This window comes from Procambarus clarkii, chromosome 44 (assembly GCF_040958095.1).
Source record: "Procambarus clarkii isolate CNS0578487 chromosome 44, FALCON_Pclarkii_2.0, whole genome shotgun sequence".
Lineage (NCBI taxonomy): Eukaryota > Metazoa > Arthropoda > Malacostraca > Decapoda > Cambaridae > Procambarus > Procambarus clarkii.
The window spans coordinates 24,453,644-24,471,447 of record NC_091193.1 but is presented as its reverse complement, the minus strand read 5'-3'; the positions used below and the strand labels follow the sequence as shown (position 1 = coordinate 24,471,447).

The following is a 17,804-nucleotide window of genomic DNA, read 5'->3' as shown; positions in this document are numbered from 1 at the left end:
ACGAGCCGTCCCCCAAAGCCCTAGCCTCACAAGAAAAAGCCAGGACAGCCATAAAAGCAGAAATGAAGGGGGGCCCACTGGTCAGACCCATACGCTTTGGCAGGAGGAAAAGGCTCGAATGCCTCCGTCGCCACCCTGGAAGGGGCATTCCCCAAGACTACCCAAGTCTCCAAACCAACTAAACCCTGCCCTGACTCCGAAACCTTAAGATGCTTCGGAGCTGGAAGCAGGGGGGAGGGGGAAGAGGACCAGAACGAACCACAGAAGGGGTATGTTACGGACCCGAGTCCAGCGTCGGACCATGGAGCAGTGACGACAGCGCCATCTGTGAGTCCGCTCCCGAAACCCACTCCAAATGGACGACGCCATCTAGTGGTGACAGGATAGGCCAGCAATAAGTGTTGGATTCCTGTCCTAGTCAGCTCATGACGTAGCCGCTGCTGACTTCTGGTGAGGTAGTGCTTAGACAGTGAATGCCATCCATGGAGTGAAGAGGTGTACGTTTCTGTCTAAGCTTGTGAGTGAAGCGTCCCAGTATTAATGACGTGTCTGATTGCAGAGTCGACCTGGGACTGCTGTGTTGGATGATGGACCAGTCTACCCAAGGCAGCCAAGGTCTCTTCACGAGTCTGCTTTGAAGAAGCTGTGAGCCACCCCCGGACGAACTCTGTTGAGAGTGTAATAGCCTGCCTGAGGCGTGGCAGTGTCGGGAATCGCCTTATCCGGGGCTGGCTGGTGGAGGAGACCACCCACTGGGGTGCTGTATGAGAAGAGTGACCAGCGAGTCACACGAGGCTCCTGGCTAGGGCACGCAACCCTAAGTATCGGTCGTGGAGTGGCCTACACAGCGGAGCTGATCGGTACCTGCCAGCTACAGGCTGGATTGTGGTTGAAGGCCTCCACGACGAAGCACCCAGTGGGACTGTGATTTGGCTGGCCTGTGGCCAGGGTAGATTCGTCGTAGAGTTATCGTGGATGCATTGTGAACCACGGAAGCAGAGACCAGGGCTACCTAGAGGAAGCATCGCAGAGTGTTGAGCGTCTTCAGAGAGGGAGACCTCATTGTACATTGTGTAGTAATAATTCCCTTTTATGACTTTAAATTATGGTGGTGGAAATATATATATAAATTGGAATATTTGTATCCCTCCCCCTTTAGTTTTACTTGCATTACAGAACACACCCCTTGAAAGCCTCTACTAACTTGGGGCCGGATTCCAAAACTCTACTACCATCAGAGAAGAACCCGGTTGCATCCCAGTAGGGCCGGAACAGGGTAGGACGAGAGGGGGGGGGGGCAAACACCCCCTAGTCCAGAAATTCTGCCCCTATAACCAAAACGGGGCAGCCTCAGGGTTACTGGGTCAGCAACCAACCTAGCACATTGCAGCAACCTAAACCTAGAATGCAATGTCTAAGCTGGTAGCACCCGAACAGTCATCAGTGGACTGGGTGTACTGAGTCACAAGCAATAAAACTCGCAGGACTCTGGATCGGTGTCATCGACCCTGCAGGCAACTTGATGGAGGCAAAAGCGGTGAATGTCACCCTGAGACAAGGGGACAGAGCAACCTTCAAACTTGCACAAGGTGAGAGGGGACCCAGAGGATGCATCCATCGGACCCAAGTGGCCCCGCTAGGTTTCCCAGTGCCCTTAGATGGGAAAACACACTAAGGGAAGTCCAGGTAGGGTACTGCTAACCGGCGCCCAAGTCTACCAAGAAAACTGCTAAAAGCTGAACCCCCAGGACGTGTCCACTCATGGGGGCGTAGCAGGGGACCACCAAGACCAATATGGGGTAATCAAAACCAAGGGCATAACCCCCCCTCCCTAGGCAGGAAGCAAAAAACAAAAAAAAAACCTCAAAAGATGACAACGTACACAGGCGACAGAGCCAGCCGCTATGAGAGGTGAAAACTAGCTGTGCCGTACCTTATGCCCCTACCAGTGCAAACTACCAATAACCAAAGGCAAACAAGGGTGCATGAAACACCCCAGCACACTAAGGGTGGTCAATCACTGAGCATAAAAAGACACAAGCAGAGGTAGATCCCAAGGTGACTTGTGGAAGGTGGCTCCAAGTCTAAAGGGCAGTACTTACAGGGCACCTAGGGAAGGTGACCCTAGGTGCATGCATCCCAAGAACTTGTGAAATTACTCCTGGCTCTCGCACCACCAGAGAAACTGCACCACACCACAAGGCACAGAGCTGAAGGGCAGGAAATCAGCCACAGGGTCTGGGGCTCCCCCTTTCCCCTCCCAGGGAGGAGGGGAGCTGTGCAGACAAATGGCGCGGTGACATGCTGATGTCATGCTCGTTTATTTGTTTTCGTTTGGGGAGTTCTGTCTACAAGTTCGGCTTTCAATAGCAATTTCTTAACCAGAATAGGGGTTTGTTTTGGGGCGCTTATCATTCTGGGTGCCTGACCCGGTCAATAGCAGACATAGAATGCTTCCAACCACAAAGGGGTTACTATAGGTCATTGCTCCTCATGCCTCTCTGAAGGGGCCAGGTTCTGGTTCATGGTTCCCAGTAGGCCTAGAGCTCCATTCACATTGACTGATGCCAAAGTCTAATATAACCATATCAGCCTGGATAGCTCGGGGGAGCTGAAGGGGCTCCCCCAGAAATGAAAAAAACCCCACAAGAGGACAACGTGCCCAGGCTGAACAGAGCCGGCCGCTATGAGAGGTGATAACTAGCTGCAGAGTACCCTGCGCCCCAACCAGTGACAAAAACTACTGCCTACCCAGAGGTTAACAGGGAAGCAAGAAACACCCTAGCCGACTCCAAGAGCTGTAAATCACCGAGCAGCTAAAGACACAGCGGAGGTAGATCCCAAGGTGACTTGTAGAAGGTAACCCCAAGCCCCCAAGGGCAGTACTTACAGGGAACCTAGGGAAGGGAACCCTAGGCACATGCAGCCAGAGTACTGGAGAAATTACTCCTGGGCTTGCACACCACCGAAGAGAGAGCACCACACCACAAGGCACAGAACTGGAAAATTCTGGAGCCAGAGGCACACGACCTTGCCAGTTCCACATCAACCACAGAACTGCTGGGTGGATAGCCGGCACGGAGGTCTGGGGCTTCCCCTTCACCCTCCCAGGGAGGGGGGGTGGGTTATGCAGACAATGGCACGGTGACGTGATGACATGCTCGTTTTCACTTGGGGGAGTTCTGTCCACTGGTTCGGTTTTCAGTAGCAATATTTTCACCAGAATAGGGGTTTGTTTTGGGGCGCTTACCTTTCTGGGTGCCAGACCTGGTCGATGGCAGATGTAGAATGCTTCCAACCACATGGGGGGAGGGGGGGTTTCTATAGGCCATTTCTCCTCATGCCTCTCCGAGAGGAAGCCAGGTTCTGGTTCGTGATCCCAGTAGGCCTAGAACTCCATGCATATTGATGATGCAAGGGTCTAATACATTCATATCAGCCCGGATAGCTCCGAGGAGCCGAAGGGGCTCCCCCTCCCCAGAAAACAATATTTTCCAGATAAAAAATTATTTTTCCAATATTATTTCATATCAAATATCAAAAGCAATATTTTGACAAAAATCATATAACCATTTGTCAAGTTTTGTTATCTGTGGTTTCAACATTTCAAACAGTAAAAACTTAAGAGTTATATTGTACAAGGATTTGTTCAGAATTACACAGCCTCTGTTTGATATAGGTACATCTTGTATGCATCAATATTTTGGCCAAAACATCATTTAAGTAGTAATGACAACCCATTGTACCTTTTTTGTTCTGTAGTAAATAATGAACACATTGCAGTAATACCACTCAAATTTCCATCCTAAAGTAGCCCACAAAATTTTTGTAAAGTATGTCTGTAGAGACCTAGACTATAATATGATTCCCAGAACAGTACATGAATAAATTTTGAATACAGTACTAAGATAGAATGTGACTCCAGTACATACAAACAAGAAAACAAAGAGGAAAATAAAATAAAGCAAGCCACACAAAGTGAGAAAAGGCTGTATGACTCTAGACAGTGGGCAGTAAATATATAAAACTGCAATGAAAAATAAAGACAAAGTTATGGCTAAGAGAAAGTTTAATGAACAAAAAGATTGGGGAATGTGGAAATTAATTTTTTTCACACATTTGCCTCAAACTGGCAATATGACTTGTGACTCCACTTATTTGTTTGTGCACCTGTTAAACTCTACATAATTAGAACCCCCTCCCCGCTCAGCTCGTTGTCGCCGTGTGGGGGCTTAGTGGGCGGCTGCCGGAGTGTGATGCTCCTTGGGACAGTCCTCTGTCCTTTTCTAGCCTTGTGCTCCTGCTGCCGTCCTCTCCAATTCTGCTGGGCATCTTTTCCTTTTCCTTCTGTTTCGTTTTTCTCCCCCCTCTTCTCCTATCTGCTTGCCGTTTCCTACCGACCTTTTGCTCGTTCTGGTTCTTCCCTTGGACTTCTTCTATTTTGACGCCCGGGTGCTTGAGGAGGCATACTCATGCACCCGTAGAACTGCAGTACCCGACGTCGAGAGCGAGGGGAACCTTTTATTGTCAATCCCCACTTCGTCACTGAACCCGATCTCGACGGACTGTCGGTTTCTTAAGGTGGCGTTTGTGGGGCGTATACTCGCGACGCACCCCTAGGAGGCCCCGACAAGATCGGCGATAGCTTCTTGTTGGGTGTCCTGCCTCTAATTGTGGCTCCATGGTGGGTGTGGGGGCACATTCGTGAGTGAATTCTTTCTTTCGTCAAGATGATTACCCCTGCTTCGGCTTCTTCTGGTTTACCTTCTCAGGCTCGTGGGGTGGGCGACCTAGCCCCCGAGTCGGTCCGTATTGGAAGACCGGGCTCTGTAGCCTCCGCTGCATTGGGCCCCGACCTTGCTCCTCCCTTGGCCTCTCTGACTCCTTCCTCTGGCTCCCCTCCCTCCTCTGTGGTTGGGTCGAGCCCCAAGCCCCCAGTGGTGACTACCTCGTCCCCTGGCGTGGCTCCTTCTCTAGTTGTAACTACTGCGCCTTTTAACCCCTCTCTCTCTGGGGGTTCTCACCGCCGTCTTCGTCACGGCCGCCCTCGCTCGATTCCTTCCAGTTCTGCTACCTATCAAGCCTTGTTTGGTCCCGCTTCGTGGGCCAAATATTTTGATCTCCTCCCTCTTGATTCTGCGCCTCCTGACGATTTCTCCCTCCATCGACATCTCATTGATTCCGTGGATGCCTCCATTACTTTCAACCCCACTCGTCTCGGTACACGTGTCGTTGCTGCTCCTTCTCAGGATGCTGCTTCCCGCTTGGCTGCCTTATCCTGCCTTGGCGAGACCCGCGTTCGGGTCTCGAAGAACGTTCAGTTGAATGCCAGTGTTGGCACTATTTTGCTCCCGCCCCATGTTGCGACCGGTGTTCGGGACCTACGCGACTGCCACGACGATATTCGACATATCCTCGCTGCCCAGGGCCACTCTATTCTCCAGGTGGACACGTTTACTCGTCCCCCTCGTGGTAGTCGCCGTCAACCCCTCCGGGTTGTGAAGATTACCTTTGATGGTAGGACCCTTCCACCCTCTGTCATTCTTGCTGGTGCCAGGTGCTCTGTCCAGGAGTACATTCCTTCTCCTCGGCTCTGCAACAAGTGCTGGAGGTTTGGGCATGGTGCCATCCGCTGCTCCGGGACTGTCTCTCTCTGTCCTTTGTGTGGTGGCGAAGGTCACTCTAAGTCGGAGTGCGCTTCTCCCCAGGCTCATTGCCTCAACTGCGGTGAGGCCCATCCTACCTTCTCCCGTGCGTGTGTCCATTACAAGCTTGAGGCAGCCGTCCTCAACTTGAAGCACCGGGAGCGTTTATCTTTTCCTGAGGCGAGGCGCCAGGTTCGCCGGCTCCCGCCTTATGCTAATATCTCTTATGCTCGCGTGTTGCGCTCTTCCTCTCCTCGTCCTTCCCGCCTTCCTCAGACTCACAACCGTTTCCAGGCCTTGGACCCTGATGCGCCCACTGCCCCCTCCTCTGTCCCTTTGGGTTCTCTCCCGAAGGATCCTCCTCCTGGTCCTCTGTCTGGGGTTCCCCTTCCTTCTACCCGGTCTGTCGTGTCTTCTGTGTCTTCTTCCTCGTCCCCCTCCGATCCTCCTTCCCATCCTCTTCCTCCATCTATCGGCTCTCCCCGCCGCCTGTCGGTGCGGGCGGATGTCCATCGCTCTCCTAACGGCCGTCGTGTGTGCTCTCGTTCGGCTTCTCCTGTTGAGACACTGGAATCCGTTGCCCGGTACGTAGTTGCTGGGACACCGGTCTCTTTAAGTCAGAAGCGTAAGCCTGGCTCCTCTCCTTCCTCTTCCCCGGCGGGTAAGAAGGCTTCGCTTTCTTCCTCAGCTCCTCCTTCTGGCTCTGTTGCTCCTTTCCCTCCCGTTTCAGTGCTTGCGCCCCCTGTTCCTGCTATGGAGGTTTCTTTGGCCCCTGCTTCCCTTTCGGTTGCTGCTCTTGCTGGGGTGCGCTCCTCTCTTTCTACTCCCCCTCTTCCTGCTGCTGTCCTTGACTGCTCCTCTCCATTGTCTCCTCCTCCTCCTCCTCCTCCTCCTCCTCCTCCGGACCCTGCCCGCCCACCTCTGATCTGTTCTCCCGTTTCCTTCCCTCCGTCTTTGCTCAGTTTACCCATGCCCCCTAACCCTGACTTTGCTGACCCTGATCCCGACCCTGATATTCTTTAACGTGCTCTGTTGGTCTTTCGCCTTTGTTTCTTCCTTGTTCTCTGTTTTTGTCCTTTCTCTTCTCGTCGTTGTCCATTCTTCAATGGAACGTTCGAGGTTATTACGCCAATTTCCTCGAACTCCAACTTCTGGTTTCGCGGTTTTCGCCCCTTTGTGTCTGTCTCCAGGAGCCGATGCTTGGTGCTCGTCCTGGTCGTTTTCGTGGCTATTCCTTTCTCCCCCCCCCCTGCCATTGCTGGGGCTTCTAATTCTTCTGCTCTCTTGATTCGGGCTGATGTTCCCTTTGTTCCTTTACTTTTTCCTTCGCCTCTCCATTGTTCTGCTGCTCGTATCTTTGTGGGGAAATGGTACACAGTTTGTTCCATTTATCTCCCCCCGAGTGTCCCGCTCTCTCTTCCTGATTTGAAACACCTCCTAGACTCCTTGCCGGAGCCTGTGCTCCTGCTGGGTGACTTCAATTGTCGTCATTCTCTTTGGGGTGACGTTCTGACGAATACCCGGGGTCGCCTCCTTGAGCCGTTTCTCCTCTCTTCTTCCCTGTCTCTTCTGAATTCTGGTGAGCCCACTCATTTGGACTCTCGAACTCGCACCCTTTCTTGTCTTGATCTTTCTCTCTGCTCTTCTTCTCTTTCCTTAGATTTCACATGGCAGGTTCTTGATGACCTCCATGGTAGTGATCATTTCCCCATCCTTGTTTCCTTTTTCTCTTTTCGCCCTTCCCTCTCTTTCCCTAGGTGGCAGTTTGCTAAGGCGGACTGGACCCTATTTTCCCTCAGTGCTACTCTCTCTGACCTCTCCCTTCTGCCCCTCTCTCGCGCTCTCCTCCTTTTTCATGACACTGTCTTCGACGCTGCCCTCCGCTCTATTCCTCGCTCTTCCTCTCGGGGTCCACGGAAGTGCGTTCCCTGGTGGAATGCGGACTGTGCTCGGGCTGTCCGCTGTAAGCGTGCAGCCTGGAAGAAGCACCGCCGTAGGCAGACGACCGATTCTTTTCTTTTCTTTCGGAAAGCGAGTGCGGTGGCCCGTAGGGCCATCCGTACGGCTAAACGTGAATGTTGGGCATCTTATGTCTCGACAATTACGTCCGAAACCCCTCTGGCCCAGATCTGGAAGCGTATCCGCAAGATAGCGGGTAAGTTCGTTCCCGATGTTTCACCGGTCCTTCACCTCCATGATACTCTTGTGGCGGACCCGTTGCAGGTCGCTTCCGAACTGGGTTCCCACTTTTCTTCTGTTAGCTCTGGTCTTCATCTTCCCCAATCTTTCCTTCTTCGTAAACCTGTCCTTGAGTCTCGTCCTTTAGATTTCTGCACTCATCTTCAGCTTCCCTATAATGATCCCTTCTCTCTCTCTGAACTTCGTTCTGCCCTGGCCCTCTGCGGTTCTACGGCGGCGGGCTCCGATGGTATTCATTATGAGATGCTTCGCCATCTCCCTCCGAGCACGTCTCAGTATTTACTGAGTCTGTATAATCGGATCTGGGAGTCGTCGTCAGTCCCTGAGGACTGGCTCGATGCCGTTGTCCTCCCTGTTCGCAAACCGGGGTCTCTGGGTACTTCCCCTAAGGACTTTCGCCCTATTGCTCTCACAAGTTGTGTCTGCAAACTCTTTGAACGTATGGTTAACGTTCGTCTGATGTGGTTCCTGGAACACCATCACCTCCTCTCCCCTTCTCAATTTGGTTTCCGCAAGTGCCGCAGCACGACAGATGTCCTGGTGAACTTGGAGGTCTATATTCGTACTGCTTTTGCTGCGAAGACCTCCGTTGTTGCCGTCCTTTTTGACCTAGAAAAGGCTTACGACACCACTTGGCGTTATCATATCCTATCTCAACTTCATTCTTTTGGCCTTCGTGGTCATCTCCCTCTCTTTCTCCGCAGCTTCCTCTCTCGTCGTTCCTTTCGGGTGCGCCTTGGTACCGCTCTCTCTCCCTCTTTTCAGCAATACGAAGGTGTGCCCCAGGGTAGTGTTCTGAGCACTACTCTTTTTCTGGTTGCCCTCAATGGTCTTCTTTCCTCTCTTCCTTCTGGTGTCTTCTCCGCTCTCTATGTCGATGATCTTACCCTTTGTTGTCAGGGTGATGATTCGCCTCTCCTTCAACGCCGGCTTCAACTTGCGATTGATGCCGTGTCGTCTTGGGCCACAGGTCATGGCTTCAAGTTCTCTACTTCTAAGACTTGTGCCATGACTTTTACGCGGAAACGGGTTGTTCTTCGTCCCTCTTTGTCACTTTATGGTCATCCCCTTGAATACAAAGATTCCGCGAAGCTTTTGGGGTTATTCCTTGACACTCGTTTGTCTTGGTCTCCCCATATCTCTTACCTCCGTGTTGAGTGCTCTAAGTCCCTTACCCTCCTTCGGGTCTTGTCCCATACTTCTTGGGGGGCAGATAGGCGCACTCTCCTTGCTTTACATTCCTCTCTCGTCCTGTCTAAGCTCGATTATGGTTGCCCTGCTTACTCGTCTGCTTCTCCCTCTACTCTTCGCCGTCTTGATGCTTTGCACCATACTGGGTTGCGCCTCAGTTCTGGTGCCTTTCGTTCGACTCCCGTCCTTAGCTTGTATGTTGACACTGGCTTCCTGTCTCTCCAGGACCGCCGTGATCGCTACTGTCTTCGCTATCTTGCGCGGTCCTTGCAACATCCTTCCTCTCGCCTCTGTCGTGCTTTAACTTTTACCCCTCCTGCGGTTCCTGTTCCTCTTCACCACCTCCCTCTTTCTGTCCGGTTATCTCGCCTACAGGATTCTCTTTCCGTTCGTATTTCTGATGTTTCTCCTCGTGTTGTTCCTTCTTTGCCCCCGTGGAGGGTCCCTCTTCCGCGGTTTTGTACATCCTTGACTCGTATCACTAAAGCTTTTACCCCTCCTACAGTTCTAAAACGCCTTTTCCTCGAGCACTTTTCTTCTCACTCCCGCTCCGTTTCTGTCTTCACCGATGGGTCTAAGTCAGCGGACGGTGTTGGCTACTCTGTTGTTTTTCCTGATCGCACTTATATGTGTCGCTTGCCTCCGGAGACTAGCATCTTTACAGCGGAACTTTATGCTATTCTCTATGCTCTTCGTCTCCTGCTTTCTCGTTGTCAGTCTTCCTTTGTGGTTGTTGTTGACTCTCGTAGTGCCCTCATGGCTCTCGGGTGCTTTAATCCAGTTCATCCGGTAGTTGTCGAGATCCAGCATTGGCTGTTTCTCGTTCACAGTAAATTTAAGTCGGTTGAGTTTTGTTGGGTTCCCAGCCATATTGGCGTGTCTTTAAATGAGCGTGCGGATGCTGCCGCTAAGGAAGCTGTCCGCTCTTGTCCCATCTCTCGTAAAGGCATTCCGTATTCCGACTTTTACCCGGTTATCCATTCCTCAGTCCTTACCCGTTGGCAGGCTTCTTGGTTGTCTGTTACTGGTAACAAGCTACGTACTCTTAAATGTTGTGTTTCCTCGTGGCCGTCCTCCTTCCACCGTAACCGGCGGTGGGAAACAGCTCTGGCGAGGTTGCGTATTGGCCATACTCGCTTAACCCATGGTCACTTGATGGAGCGCCGCCCTGCTCCTTATTGTCCTAGTTGCATTGTCCCTCTTACGGTCGTGCATGTCCTTCTTGAATGTCCTGACTTCCAGGACGAGCGTGTGTCTTGCTTTCCGACCGCCCCTCGCGGTCACCTGTCCCTCGATAGAATTCTTGGTGACTCGGATACTTTTGATATCGTTCGCCTTATGCGTTTTTGTTCTCGTATTGGCATCCTTGGTGATATTTAGCGCCCTCTGATTATTTTGCGTATTTGATGGTGCTACATAGCCTTCCCGGTTTGGTGCCTTCTTTTGATAATTACTTACTTACTTACATAATTAGAAAACTAATAAATGATAAAACTGACCTTGTCCAACTTTGCTATGTATAAATATTGTATTCCCATTTTTTCAATGAATCTTAAGGTTTTCATAAAAGACAATACAAATTTTGTAAAAATTTTATTTAAGGTAATTACATTTTGTACAAACATAAAAGTATAAATGAGTGGCAACACTGAGCATTTCCATGTCACTTCATGGACACACATCCACAAATTACTCAGTCCACTAATAAATAGCCGCCAACTTAATCCAACTTTGTGACTTAAATCCATCCATGATCTCAACACCTAAATCCACCACAACCTTTACTAGCAGATTTGTTCCTTGTGCACAGGACCTTGTAATAATTGAACTATCAAAATCATCCAAAATCATTCATTCAGTGTCTAAGCCAAACCTGCTAGACGTTTGTAAAAAAATTGTTGCAGTAGGTTGTGGCAAAGCCGGTGTTTTCATCTGAAGCACAAACACGGACAGTACAGGATGTGGGTCTGCAATATGTTACTGTATTATCAATCGTATATTATACGAAAAGGAGTATTATCTTTTACCTGTCCAACTAGCCTCTGGTTCAAAAACCATAGAACAATACCATTTGTTCATTAGACATTAAGAAATATTTTGAAGGACAAAGAGCACCAATATATAAAAAGTTTACAACCAAAGGTTGGATACCAGTCTATGAACCAGAGGAAGCAGGGGAACAAGCAGGATAAGAGAGCACAGGCCCACCATTGAGATCAACTTGTTAATTCTTTGAAGGCTGGAACATTACTTCATATTATTGTTAGTACTAGTATGGTAGTTATCAAGAACTACCATTTTGAACAGTACTGTACTTGTGAATGGTACATCATTAAAAAGGTCACTGCAGGCCTATATTATTAAGCACACCATTACAGAAGAGGACAATCTTTGGTTACAGGCAAAGCAGGGACTAACGGTGGCGGGCTACACAGTACCATTGCAATTACAATAAAAGTGTGTGAAAGGCTGGAGCCTGACGCTCTTTCTGGGCTGCTTAAAGCACTGCTAAATCCAGTGTCAATGGCAGGGCTTATGACTAGCACTTACAAACATACAGCACACACAGGCTGATCAACTCTCACACTGCTTCAAGAAAAATAGGGATTTGAGATTCTGGCGCCAGGAATTATCATATCTGATTAAGAAAAATGTACAAAACTATTATACATTCCTGAAATTTCAAAATGTAAATAAAAACTACTTTACATTAAGTGATGCTGTATGTGCACATACAATCTTCAAATGATAAGAAATGCAAAACTAGGAAAATGCAATATGAATAAAAAAAAATCACATAACATATTAACATGGCAAACTTAAAATACAAGTAAAACGATCATGCTGAAGACAGATGATTCTTCACTCACATAAAACACACAAACATAACTAAAATCTTTACAAACATCTAAACATTTAACTGAAGTATATAAAAAGCTGTACAGATTGCCATTAAATGTGCCATGTCTCTCAAGCTATACTGACTAGTAGGAATAAGAAGCAATATTTATACTAAATGCTAAATTGATAAAAAAAAACTTGCCATGTACAAAATTGATAATTATCTTTTTCATGAATATCAAATAGGCTCTCTTGGATATCCCAAGGTTAAAAATGCACACGATCTGTTTCAAGACACATTACTTAAGGGGACACACTTATCCACCAAGCATTATCACTGTGCTTGCTGCTCCTGAAATCACATTATTATATTCTTGCCTCATGCATCTTGAGTTAACATTAAGGAAGTGAGCATTTTTCATACTTCATTGGAAATATTACATAAATCACACACCAGACAAGCCCAATTCTAAACAGAATTAGTTAATGCACAATATTTGCTATACACATGCTTCATCATCTGGCCAACCAAGAAGTCTGTAACCCAGGGCATGAGCACCACCAGTGGGGAAATAATAAGAGCTTATATCACTAATACTGTCAAGTATGGCTGCTGGCTCTGCTCCAGTACCTCAAAGTGTGTGCAGCATATATTACAAAGATGGTGTTGGCTCCATCCTTTATGCACTTATAAACAAATGATTTCCTTAAATGAAAGATTGCACTTTCTACTCTTTACTTTACTACTACAACTAATATTCTCAAAATTATTATACAGTATATGGACTTTTTTTTTTTTTTGTAAAACTCCAGTACATTAGGAATGATGGACATCTTGGTGACTAACCTTTTACTTTAATAACCATGTGTGTGTAATGCTGAGTGTGAGTGAGAGCATGAGTGTGTGAGTGAGCGTGTACTTACCTAGTTGTGCTTGCGGGGGTCGAGCTCTGGCTCTTTGGTCAGGTGTGAGTGTGAGAGAGAGATAGAGTATGTGTATGTGAGTGAGAAAGTGAGTGTGTGTATGTGAGTGTAAGAGTGTGAGTGTGCGTGCGTGCGTGCGTGCGTGCGTGCGTGCGTGCGTGCGCGTGCGCGTGTGTGTGTGTGTGTGTGTGTGTGTGTGTGTGTGTGTGTGTGTGTGTGTGTGTGAACTAAAAGATATATAATTAAAACTTAACCTCCCTTAATTGTTCACATTTGTTCCTTTCTTATGGCCGAGATATCTGCCCATCCTTCATATGACATCAGAACTATTATGTTGTTACTTTTCACCACAACATAGCTCAGGCTAATAATCAAAACAGCTGTCGTGAGATCACAAAATTAATATAAACCAAACTACATTAAGACTCAATGCATAAAGACTGGACAACACTTTCCATATACACTGGAAAAACATTTTCCACTGAAAACTCAGTGATAACAACAATCATCCCAACAAAGAGAGCATAATGCAGATTTGTGTAGGTGTCATATTAATGCTATACTACACATCCAGCAAAGATTTCAAAGTATCTCCAAAACTGCCTTCATCACCCTGCAAAGCCTCTTATTTGAGAATAAATTTTATCACTGATGTCTAAGGAGTTGCAAAATATTGATCTATATCCAATAATTGCTGCATGATAGCTGCTTCTCTTAATTCTTAGCTATTAATAAACAATAGCTACAGATTAGCTGCTTATTTAATATCTATTAATAAACAAAGAACTATAAAAAATTTAATTCATAAAACTTGTAAATTAAATGCACTATCTTAAACATCAAGGCCTTGACAGGTTAACATAACATGGATTCATAAATTTTTAATCTGACTGCGGAAGAACTACTATGGCAACAGCAACAACTGAAATGCCAAGTGGACAGTTTCCCTTGCCTTAAACTTCTTGACAGACCCGGTACCCACATGCTTATCCCACAAAGGGCCAAGGTTAAGAAGTTATCATTCCAATATCGGCAAAGTTTTTGAAAAGTATAATAATCTATTAGTTAAAGATACGTATTAATAAGAGCTTATGGTTTAGGCAACGGCCGGATTAGGTAAAGCTTCTCTCCTTTTTGGCTTGTATAAATAGGTGACCGCTGGTAATGATCCACTAGCTGGTCCAAGGTTTGGAATTTTCGTTGACCAATACAATATAATCCATTTTCAACGTGCACTCTGAAGTGCTTGTTGCGACCTGCTGCTTTCAAAGACACACTGAAATCACCCACCTGCAAACAGAGATGATACTACGGTAAATGTTTGGTATTTTTCAGTAAAAAATAAATTAAATGCAATGATCACAACATAAAATTTTAAGGAAATCTCTGGTTTAATGATGCTCAGTTTTGTAGCTCATATATGAAATATGAGATTATGTACTTTGCATGCAATTGATCATAAGCATATGTATCACAATCAAATATTCTCACGAAAAAGTTACCTAGTATGTGGCATTAGGTATACTGTATATACACTGTATACTGACAGTGTAAAATTAATAGATGCAATTTTCAATCAAGCCTATTTAAATGCTGAGGCTACTCAACTTGTGAATGTAACACAGAATACAGACACCTCCTTCTATCCAAGGCAACACAAGACTGCAGAAAGCCCGACACATTAACAAGATAACGGGCAGCCAAGGCCCTGTTCGACCTACAAAATCCCCGTGCCCGAATCTCAGCCCATGACATGTTCCCAAACACAGCAGCAAGAGCTGTGAACTTCCGAACATCATGGGTGCGAGGGTAGACCACAGGCTGGCTAGACCTAATAACCCTGTGGATGACCTGAGAGACCCGAGCCCTGGAACAGGGAACGAGGGATGCTGGGTCATCCCACAGCGCGTCCCCGGACACAAAAGCTGAGGCGCGCAAGTAATGGTGTAAAGCTGCAACTAGGCACAACACATGATGCACCCCTGGCCTGAGCAGCCAAGCATCAATAACCCACAGACCCTTTCGGAAGCTCGCCATCACATTCTTCGCCAGAAAAGGAGATTGCAGGAAGCGAACAAAACTTCCACCAGGACCAAAAGAGCAGACGCTCTTGCTTTAAGGACTCTCCCAGAGCTCCTACAAGGCTTTACCCAGATTATTTTGCTTGCTAAATATACCTTTGACTCAGATTCTCGGGAAGAATACGCTGGAGAAGAGCATGAAGCTCCCCAACTCGACCCCCAGAGGCCAAAGCCAAAAAAAACAAAGCCTTCTGAAAGCAGTCTTTGACCGAAGGGGCCATTACAAACTGAGGAGAAGAGAGAAAGGAGAGCACCGGTCCAAGGACCAGGACGGCCCAGGCAGTGCATGAGCAGACCAAAGGTGAAAAAATGCATAAGAAAGCTTACGGAACGGAGCAGAAGTGACAACCACCCCGAGCGCAAGCTGGAGTGGCTCCGTCAGCGACTCACGATAAGAGGCAACAGTAATCAGGAGTAGAAGCTAGTCCTGAAAAAAACAAGAAGGACAAAACTACATGATCAGAAACCGAAGACAACGTATGAAGAGAAAGGAAATGGAGAAAAGAATGTCAAGAGACTTCATACTGTTGCCGTGAAGAAGACCACAGGTAGGACACCTTAAGAGAAACTATCTGATCACCAACCAAGCGGTAATACACACACATTAGAAATCTCAGACGCGAAGAGTGGAAGAGAAGATCGAACCAGCAAGACACTGTACCGGTCCGATCTGCTGGAAGAGGCAAAGCTGTGAAACTTCGGTGTCCGTATTCGGACACCGAGCAAGCAGCGCCAAAACAAAGGCTGGGCCTGCCACCAGGGGGCAAGAAAGAGAGACTACTCTAATAGGACTCCAGTCGAACAAGAACAAGGAGCAACAGCTGGACCAGGGGAAAGAGGCATGAGTACCCTCACCTCAACCAGTCCTGCCAAAAAGCACCAACCGCGATGGCCTCACAGTTGGGGAAGGGCGCTGCCTACACAGGAAAATGCCACGATCACGCCAACATGAAGAGGCCCACCACCGGAGGCTCGAACTTCTGACAAAGCCAAAGGAAGGAGACAGCGTCAACCGTCCTGGTCACAGACAGAGGAATCAACCGAGACAGACCGACTGCCAGGACAGTGGACACCCCTGATGTAAACCGCATGGAAAGCTGCACCCAGAGAACACAGCAGAAGAGCCGCTTGAAGCGGCCACCCCCAAAAGAGCCAAGGACCGAAGAGACCTGTCCAGGCAACCCACCCTAGCCAAGAACACAAAAGCAAGACAAAACAGACAAGCAGCAACCCTAGCCTGTCACCGAGGGGACACAGAAGCACAATACATGGCAAGGGTGGCGGTCAAAAGAAAGAAGAACAAACCCAAACAATGCACACCTTCAGGAGCCCAGACATAGGAAAAAACAAATGTTCAGTGGCAAAGAAGGAAGACAGGAATGCTGAAGGCAAGGAAGAGGCGAGGGCTGAAAATAAAAACAGCAGAAAGCCATTACACTCAGGGAAGTGCCTCCCCCCTCAAGAAAAGAAGGAAAGAAAATGATGTGAAGAGCCGAAGCAGCACCTCAACGAAAACCCCATGAAATGGAAAAAACAGCATTGAATGTAATGCAACGCAATTTTCTGGGTGAGTCCCGGGGGCTCCCTGGAGCTATCCAGGCTGAATATATATGTATAACTTTCTGGCATCAATGTGCTTAACGATATAATATCAGACAAACAGTATGGTTTTCGATTTGGAAGATCCAGTGAAACGAATTTACTCAAATTTTATGATCGAGCCACAGAGATTTTAAAGGAAACAGATGGTTGGGTTGACTGCATCTATCTGGACCTAAAACAGGCTTTCGACAGAGTTCCCCATAAGAGGTTGTTCTGGAAACTGGAACATATTGGCGGGGTGACCGGTAAGCTTCTAACATGGACGAAAAATTTCCTGAATGACAAAAAAACCAGCATTGAATGTAATGAAACGCCATTTTCTGGGTGAGTCCCGGAGGCTCCCCGGAGCTATCCATGGCTGATATGGATACCTAACTATTTTGCATCAGTCGATGTGGATGGAGTTGTAGGCCTACCGGGGACCACGAGCCAGAACCTGGCCCCCTCAGAGAGGCACGGGGAGCAATGGCCCATAGAAATGCACATGTGATTTGGAGCATTGTATATCTGCCACCGACCGGGACAGGCACCCAGAAAGGTAAGCGCCACAAAACAAACCCCTAATCTGGTTAAACAACAAAAATCGACAAACGAGTGGACAGAACTCCCCCAGGAAAATGAACTAACAAGCATGACGTCACGCGAGCCGCGCCGCATGTCTGCGCAGCTCCCCACTCCCCGGGAGGGGGAAAGGGGAGCCCCAGACCCCCGCGCCAGCGATCCCCGCCCCAGTTCCTCTGCTGATGGGATCATGCACGGTTGTGTGGCTCCAGCTCCAGTCTTGTCAAAGAGGTAGTGGTAGATGGTTGGAACAAGTTAGGTGATAAGGTGGTGGAGGCCAAGACCGTCAGTAGTTTCAAAGCGTTATATGACAAAGAGTGCTGGGAAGACGGGACGCCACGAGCGTAGCTCTCATCCTGTAACTACACTTAGGTAATTACTCGTGGCTTTAGTACCTGTAGGTTGTATGTAGCCAAGCTTGTAAAGCATAAGGTAGTATTGAAAAGATTATAGGAAAAGATCAATTTGTAAGGTAGTCTTGAAAAGATCGCTTTGTATGGTCCCACACAGGAAGAGATTCAGCTTGCCTCAAAGAGTGTCTGTCAGTCAGGAAGAGATTCAGGTATTCTTGAAAATATCTAGGGAAAACACCACCATGGAAACCTCTAACACTGTTCATCTATGCTACTTGTATCAGATGCATCATCACTGAATGCAGAAAACAATTCATCTATGTATCATCTAAATAAATTGAAGATAGCATAGGATTGCAAGGGTGACGCTCAGAGCTACAACTGGATATACTCGCTGTATCGTCCTC

At 47.8% G+C, this 17,804-nt stretch overlaps 1 protein-coding gene across 5 annotated transcripts in view; it reads right to left on the bottom strand.

Moving 5' to 3' along the window:
* Nucleotides 1-10,611: 10,611 nt before the first annotated feature.
* The window catches only part of dock (SH2/SH3 adaptor protein dock), a 152,584-nt gene continuing 145,391 nt past the window's right edge, over nucleotides 10,612-17,804 (bottom strand). For all 5 annotated transcript variants that reach the window (XM_045725928.2, XM_045725930.2, XM_045725929.2 and 2 more), the window contains exon 7: nucleotides 10,612-14,090. In XM_045725928.2, the coding sequence (XP_045581884.1) occupies nucleotides 13,890-14,090 (201 nt within the window). In that variant the 3' untranslated portion in view covers nucleotides 10,612-13,889. The remainder of the gene's footprint in view (nucleotides 14,091-17,804) is intronic.